General features: G+C 49.2%; 1 protein-coding gene across 1 annotated transcript in view; it reads right to left on the bottom strand.

The window, feature by feature from the left end:
• ZC3H18 (zinc finger CCCH-type containing 18) overlaps positions 1 to 8,669 on the bottom strand; it is a 45,579-nt gene that overhangs the window by 23,363 nt on the left and 13,547 nt on the right. The window contains exon 7 of the mRNA XM_009073356.1: positions 7,704 to 7,990. Coding sequence (XP_009071604.1) covers positions 7,704 to 7,990 — 287 coding nt within the window. The remainder of the gene's footprint in view (positions 1 to 7,703; positions 7,991 to 8,669) is intronic.

Raw genomic sequence — 8,669 nt, 5'->3', positions numbered from 1 at the left:
GTTGCTCCAAGGCCCATCCAACCTGGCCTGGAACACTTCCAGGGATGGAGCAGCCACAGCTGCTCTGGACAACTTATACTAGTGCCTCACCACCCTCACAGCCAGGAATTCCTTCCCAATATCCCATCTATCCCACTCTGTCATCATGAAGCATTCCCTCCTTGTCCTGCCACTCCATCCCTTGTCCAAAGGCCTTTTCCAGCTCTTTTGGAGTCCTTTTAGGCATTGGAAGGGGCTCTAAGGTCTCCCTGAAGCCTTCTCTCCTTCAGGCTGAACACCCCCAGCTCTCCCAGCCTGGCTCCATGGCAGAGCTGTTCTTATCACCAACTTCACAAAGTGGGAGCAGAAATGAAAGCAAAGCTGTCTAACCAGGTTCCATGGCTCCAGCTGGAAGCTGCACCACAAAAAAAATGGGGATGTAAACAAGTTATTAACATGTTCACCACAGGGTTTCCATGCAGAGCTCTGGACTGTGAGTCTGAAGAACCTTGGTGCAGGGTATGTTCTGTATGTGAGAAGGGAATTCCTCCTCGGAGCAGTGCTGCATGGCACATCTGGAGTGTGCAGGAGCAGTGGTCCAGTTCCAGCTGGAGCAGATAAACCTGGGAAACCCAATGGCCATTTGCTTCTCTTGACTCACTGCACTCCAAGAAGCCACCCAGGAAAGGTGCAGGCACCTGGAGAGCACATCCATCCCTCCTCTTGGAGGCTGTTTACCCACTCAGTAACTTTTCATGGATACAAGTCTAATTCAGAGCTCTCCAGGGTCTTCCAAATGCCCAGCTCTAACCCAGGAGGAGCACACAGTTGTCTGTCCTACCTGCTCTTCCTCCTGTGCCAGGGCAAATGGGAATAAATGAAGGATTCCTTTTAAGAAACAGAAGGCATTTCCAGAGGGAAAACTAAGGGAAGACAAAATGCACCGCCCTACCACCTTTGTGCAACAGGACGAGATGCTATCACTAAGCTCCCCAAACACCCACATCTATTTGAGCAACAGCTGCTTTCATTCAGAACCTCTCTGCCCCAAAAGTAGGGAGCAGATCCAGCTGGAAGCATGGAGACACCACCAGAAGCTGTTGGGAAAGACAACAATGACCCAAGAACACTCAGAATTACAGATTCTCCCCAAAAAACCCAGGTTCAGTTGGTTTGTGATATGCATAACTCCACTTGCATTCCCTTCTTTTTGCCACTCCTTTATCTAATCAACCTCATTCCAACACTTCTTGCCTTGCAGGCCCTGGATAAGCTGCACTCATTGACTTCCAGGTCTGGGTTATCCTCCTCATTCATGTTCTCAGCCCAGAGATCAACAAAGTCAGCTTGAACCAGCTTGGAGAAAAAACCCAAGGTGAGTGTGGCCACAGAATACAGAACCTTCCCTCTCTCCCAGGGGCTGCAGTTGAGGTAGCACCTCCACAGGAGCTGGGAAGGAGCTCAGCACTCCTTTTCATAAGGGTTCAACAAGGATTTATGGCTTGCCCTGTCTAACTTTGCTTTCAGCTTTCATTGTCCTCACTCTTGGGTTATTTTTGGTTTTAATGGCTGCCTAAGTGCTCTCCATTAATAGGATTGAGTTTGGCTGAAAGAAACTTCCTTCCTAAAGGTGCTGTGTGGGCAATAATTACAGGATGGTTCATTGGGACACTGTTCCTTCCTGGCACCTCCTAGAAACATCTCCAAGGACAACAGACTCCTCCTCATCCTTGTCCTCCCTGGTGCTGGTGTTCCTCAGACTTTGGGGTCTGTATCATGGGCCTTGAGCAAACTTGGAGAATCACAGACCTCTGAGATCATCAAGTCCAACCTGTGACCCATTACCACCTTGTCAACTAGACCGGAGCACTGACTGCCACATCCAATCATTCCTTGGACACCCTCCATGGATGGTGACTCCACCACCTCCCTGAACAGGACATTCCAATGCCTGACAGCCCTTTCCACATAGAAATTCCTCCTGATGTCCAACCTGAACCTGTTCTGGTGCAGTTTGAGGCTAGTCTTGTCTGTGTGGGAACTGCTTTTACGTCAGACATGAAGACAAACTTTGAGAACTAGAGATGACAATGTCTCAAGTGAAGGTTCATTTTGCTGTGCTGCTCCTCACCAGGGCCCTCTGTAGAGGAAATCCAGGTGGGAAAGAAAGCAATGCCCATCTCACAGATCTGCAGCATGGAATTGCTTCCTGCTCTTCCTCCTCGCTTGGCTGACAACCAACCAGCCATGGGGGCTGTGATACCAATCTGGCTGCCTTTGCCCATGGGTCTAGCTCATAGACTCATGGAATATCCTGAGCTGAAAGGATCCACAAGGATCAAGTCCAACTCCTGCTGTGCACAAGACACCCAAACAATCCCACCCTGTGCCTGAGAGCATTGTCCAAACACTCCTTGAGCTCTGTCAGCCTTGGGGCTGTGACCACTGCCCTGGGAGCTGTTCTGGTGCCCAAATACCTCTGGGTGAAGAACCTAGTCCTGATATCCAACCTAAACCTTCCCTGACACAGCTCCTACTGTTCCTTGGGGTCCTGTCACTGCCACCAGAGAGAAGAGATCCAATTCTCCACAGGAACAAACTCAGTGTCCCTCAGTGCTTCGGGAACACAATTGCCAACAGGTCCCATGACACTGTGTTGCTTCATGTGCTCCTGAAACAATCATATCCACCTGGAAGACAGTGGGATAAAGGCCTATGGCAACAAGAGAAGGATTAAAGCAAATGATTTCTCTCTGCAAAGCCTTTGCTCCCAGCTAAGGGTAAGAACATCTTGCACTGCTCAAAGTTTCTTCAGATAACATATTTCATGCCACTTTATCCCTGAGAGGCTTTGCATAACATGGAGCTACAGTGGTAAGGCCGAGATATAGAGAAGAAATTTTGGACTCAGCAAAAATCAGGCACAGCCTGGGGCACCTGAACTCCTTCTGAAGATGGGGAACAGAAGGAAAAACAGCCAAGTTATCCCTCTAATGCATCATAAAGTGTCCCAGCTGGTTTAGGTGTTCGGTGCCTGAGGAGGGAGGAGGAGAAGGAGAAGTAGTAGGAGGAGAAGGAACAGTTTTCTTGCACTGCAACCTCAGATTATAAACTTCTTGGAGTCTTCATCTTGAGCTTGGGGAAAAAACAACCCAAAGCATAAAGCAGCAATTGCACATTCATAAAATCATGGAATGGTTTGGATTGGAAGGAGCTTAAAGCTCATCCCATTCTACCTCCCACCATACTCAGGGACACCTTTCCCTAGCCCAGGCTGCTCCAGGTCCCATCCATCCTGGCCTGGAACACTTCCAGGGATGGAGCAGCTACAGCTTCTCTGGGCAACCTGTGCCAGTGCCTCAGCACCCTCACAGGGAAGAATGTCTTCCCAATATCCAGTCTAAACATCTTTTTTAGTCTGAACCTTTCCCATTGTCCTGTCCCTCCAGCCCCTTGTAAATATGTCTCTCTCCATCTTCCTTGTCAGCTTCTTCAGGTTATGGAATTCTTTGAATTCCTTCAAAAAAAGGCCAACCCACATGTGACAATCTCACTGGAGCCCAAACTCTGCAGCCTCTTCTTTCCAAAGGATCAAGGAGAAACACTTGTCACTGAGCTCAATTCCAATTCTCCTATCTGCACCAACCAGTGCTGTTGTTTGGGGAGTCCTCCAGCTTCTCCCTGTTAGACTTAAACCTTCCTTCTTTCAAAGGAATGGAAAGGGAATTTTTTTCTCATATTCCTGGCTCTTTGCTCTTTGAGTTTCCTTTCATTCCTTCCATTCTCTATGTCATGGTTTGTTCCTTCCTCCAACTTCTACCTGAGGGAGCTCCTACACCAATGGACCAACCAACATCCACCTGTAATTACTGCCACCCTCAGCTCTGACTGTGGCAAAGCTCCTTGTGCTTACACAACTTCTATGAAGTAGTTTTCCAAGCTCTAGAGTAATTTTCCAACTTCTGAAGTAGTTTTCCAAGCTCTGTGGAGCAGCTTTGCAGCCTCCCCAGCCCATGGATGAACGAGGAGAAGGGCCACGTGGGCTCTGGAAGCAGCTGGAATGCTAACGGGCAGCGTTGGCTGGAGCCAGCCCCTGGTACCACGTGCCTCCTGGAATGGTTGGACCTGCCAATAGCTGGGATCTAGCAATTAGGGAAAGCCCAGAGCCTATAAATAGCCACAGAGGTGAGTGCTGTGGCACTGCTATGTGTGCTGCTGCCCAGGAAGCACAGAGCAATCACAGGGGTTTTACACACTAAACAAACTCAGGAGCTGTTTCATCCCAAGGTGCCAAACCTGTCCCTCTGGATCAGAGCACAGAGGAATGTGGAGGAAAGGTGAGACAGCTCAAACCACTGCACTGCCAGGAGGAAGTCGGGAACCTGTCAGAAAGCTTACATGGGACAGTATGGCACTGCCCAGAGCCAAATGACACCGTGAGCATGATGGAAGCACAAAGTGCTAGATGAGGGATGTCTTCTCCAAGGGAGAAGTTTGGATTAGGCTTTCACTTGTGTAAAAAGCTTTTTCTACACTAGTTTCTTTCTGCAGGTTTCTCTTCTCCACACACATCCACACACCTGCAGTGCTGTAGGAGTTGGTCATGTTGACATGGATGTCAACCATGGGAACTGAAGCCTCAATGCAGGGGGTAGAATGGGATGGGCTTTAAGGTCCTTCAACCTAAACCATTCTATGATTCTAGGATTATGAGAACTTAGAGAGCTGCCTTCAACAACACAGTTTGGGGGTTACTGATAAATAGTCCCATTAACTCCACTCTCCTCTGAGAGCGGATACTGTGTTTAGGTATTAGCCAAAGATTTTTTGGGAAATTTTAAAGCTCAGTACTAAATTCTCATTTAGCAGAATTCCAAGAGCTTCTTGCCAGCAGCTCTTAAAGCCCTACACAAAGCCAGAAGCAGTCCCTGCTTGCTGTCCCTCTGCCTGGCTCTAGAGTCACCAATGTTTGCCTTACCGAGTGCACTTCCAACAGGAGATTCCCTATGATCTGCTTCTAGGACGAGCAGAATCCCAGAATGGTTTGGGCTGGAAGGGATAGGAAAGACCATCTAGTTTCACCCCCTGCCACAGGCAGGGACACCTTCTATTTGTCCAGGTTGCTCCAAGCCCTGTCCAACCTGGCCTGGAACACTTCCAGGGAAGAATTCCTTCCCAGCATCCCATCTCATCCTGCTCTCCTTCATCTAAAGGCTACTCCTCCTTGTCCTGGCACTCCATGCCCTTGGAAAAGTCCCTCTTCACAGCAGACTTAAAGCAAAGAGGTGTATCAAAAACTATTTTTATTTACCAAGGCTCATCTTAAGGAATCTATTTTGGACATCCAAGAGACATCCACTGCTCCCTTGGGTCACAGAGGGAAGGAGGGAACACAAAGCACATCATGAATGCTGTAAATGCCATCTCTGGGCTCACACTGATGGTTTTAAGGAGTGAGCTGGATCAGGGATTGGTGAGCACAGCCACTGCTCCTACTCAGCACCTCTTGGGCAGCACTAACACCCGAAGCCCTGACACTCCTGAGGTCATGGGGCAAGGGAAGGAGCCACCAGCAGGCTCAGCCTTGGGCGCAGTGACCCGAGGCACGGTGACTGTTAGTGACTCACAGCCTTGAGCTGCCAATTAGCTGATGTCACTTTCATTGACATCATCTTCATCACATGGTTCTGGACAGATCTCCTGTCCCATCCCTGACCCAAGGAGAGCACAAAGCAACAGTCAATGTGGTAATTAAGATGCACAAATGATGGTTGTAAGTGAAGATTGTAATTAAATGCAGCATGTGATTAAATGTACTATAACTGCTCTGGCACTGTGGCTGCACCAGAGACCTTCAAACTGTTCTGGAAGTGTGACTTCCTCTTGGGAAAGAGGGTCAGTGTCAGAAATTCCTCTTGGAACAGCAACTAAAAATTCCAGGTCAGATTCACAACTAAGTCCTGAAATCACCCAATTCCATTGGGACCTCATTCCTGGCATTCTTGGCCTCATTCTTCACTCACACAAACTCTTCCTCATGCTCATCATGTTTCACACCTTCCTTCAGTGCTCAAGGAACAACAGGCAGAAGGACAAGCTCCAGTATGTCTTGGAGAACAGCCTCCCTGCACATCTGTCCCAACACATGCCCACATGTTCCACCACACACTGCTGGAAGACTCCATCTCCCACTCTTCCAAGACACTGCCACTGCCAACGAGTTTTCCTGGAGATCACAGAACAATTTGGATTGGGATGAACCTTAAAGGTCATCTCATTCCACCCCCAGACATGGGCAGGGGCACCTTCCAGGTTGCTCCATGCCCCATCCAAGATGTTCTTCAGCAAGCAATTTGATACTTTTCCATGATTCTGAACCAAAAGTTGTTGTGACATTAGAATTTCCGTTAGAAAGGTTCCACATTCAGTTGGGATATTTACAAAGTGCTTTACAAATAAATATTCAACATACACAGGTACTTAAATTGACAGAGAAATAAAATAGGAATCACATTCCTGGACTTTAAGTCTGACTGGTTCCATGTGCTCTTCCACACAGGTCAGAACCAGGAATTTCCACAAAACTGGGCAGTCAGAGACAACAAACTTGACTGCAAACTGCAATTCCACTGAGCACAGACTCACTTCAAGGCATACAATTCCTTTAACCTTGTCTTTTTGGACTTGAACTTAAATCTCCAGATATTTCTGCTATCCACAAACTCCAAAAACCAGCCCTGCATCTTGTCACAGGACATTTGTGAAGGCCTCAAAAGGGAGTCACCACCATCTGCAGGACGTCCTCGACCTCCCAAGATCTCCTTCAGCCTCGAGGGGAAAGCTGAACATCTCCATAGTCAGAGGACATAAAGTTAGGAGATAAACATCATAGGTTATGCACATGGTTCTCACCGATGTTTTAGCTCCACTTAGTGGCCAAAAGGCTCATGCAACTACTACTTTCCTCATGAGTTACAACCACCAGGAGTTACAGAATCACTGAATCAGTTAAGTTGGAAGGGACTACACAGTGGGTCATAGAATCATAGAACAAACACCTCCTACCAGAGCAGGTTGCTCAAGGCTTTTTCCAACATGCCTTTGAACACTGCCAGAGCTGGAGCATCCACAACCTCCCTGGGCAACCTGTGCCAGTGTCTCACCACCCTCACAGGAAAAATCTGGAGATAAACTGGAAGAGACCTCCAAGACCATGAAGTCCAACCCTTAACCTGTCACTGCTGTAACCCCTAAACCCTGGATCTGCAGCTGGTGCTGACAGCTTTGCCCAAGGGCTCCTCAGCTGCTTGGACAGGTTTTCTGCCTCCTTGGCACTCACTCTAAAGCATCACTCATTCCTCAGAGCACGACAAGAGGATACTCTTTCCAGATATGGTTTCTGGCTCCCATTTTGCGCTGCTGATGGCCTCAGGATGAGGAACCCAGGAGATGGGAATCAGAATCATCAAGGTCAGAGGAGACCTCTGTATCATCAAGTCCAAACCTTAACCGGTCACTGCGGTAACCCCTAAACATATATTCCAGCACCAGATCCAGACACCTCTTAAACACCTGCAGGGATGGTGTTGGACCAGATGGGCCATCCAGCCTCTCTGTCAACAACATGCCAAACAGTGGGATCTCCACTCTGATCAGTGTGAGCATCCTGATCCACAGCTACAGCATCACCTCCAAGGCCAGTTCCGAACCCCAGGAACACTTACCCGGGCAGCAGCGGCGACCGAGGCTTTGACTTGTCCTTATCCTTGTCCCTGTCCCTGTCGCGGTCACGGTCCCTGTCGCGGTCCCTGTGCTGCCGGTCCTTCTCATCCCTCTTCACTCGCTCCCGCTCACGTTCCCACTCCTCCTTCCGCCGCTGGCGCTCCTTGTCTCGCTCCCGTTCCCGCTCACGCTCCCGCTGGCGCCGCTCACGCTCCCGCTCACGCTCCCTCTCCCGCTCCCTCTCCCGCTGTCTGCTCTCACGTTCCCTCTCCCGTTCACGCTCTCTTTCCTAGGAAAACAAGAGAGAAATAATTGTTGACGCTGTGTGGGAACATCTCCCAGCAGAGCAGGCAGGAAGGCTTCAGTCTGGGACGGTAATGATTGACATTCACACTGTCAGGGCAAAGGATTGGGATCAATAATATGGAGATAAACAACCATAGATTCGTAACATGTTAAGGGACTGGAATGGACCTTAGATATCATCTACTCTCACCCCCTGCCCTGGGCAGGGACACCTCGCAGCAGACCAGGTTGCTCAAGGCTTTATCCAACCTGGCCTTGAAGAATGAATCATGGAATGGTTTGGGTTGGAATAGACCTTAAAGCTCAAGCAGTTCTACCCCCTGCCATGGGCAGGGACACCATCCACTAGCCCAGGTTGCTCCAATTCCCATCCAACCTGGCCTGGAACACTCCCAGGGATGGAGTAGCCACAGCATCTCTGGGCAACCTATGCCAGTGCCTCAGCACCCTCTCAGGGAGGAATTTCTTCCCCAGTATCCAATCTAAACCTCTTCTATGTCAGTGGAAGCCACTCCCCCTTGTCCTGGCACTCCAGGCTCTTGTAAATAATCACAGAATGTTAAGGGGTTTGAATAGACCTTAAAGATCATCCAGTCCCAACCTCCTGCCCTGGGCAGGGACACCTTCCACTAGCCCAGGTTGCTCCAAGCCCTGTCCAACCT

This window comes from Acanthisitta chloris, unplaced genomic scaffold (genome assembly GCF_000695815.1).
Source record: "Acanthisitta chloris isolate BGI_N310 unplaced genomic scaffold, ASM69581v1 scaffold834, whole genome shotgun sequence".
NCBI lineage: Eukaryota > Metazoa > Chordata > Aves > Passeriformes > Acanthisittidae > Acanthisitta > Acanthisitta chloris.
Note: the sequence above shows the minus strand (reverse complement) of the source record. Positions and strands in the feature narration are given on the sequence as shown.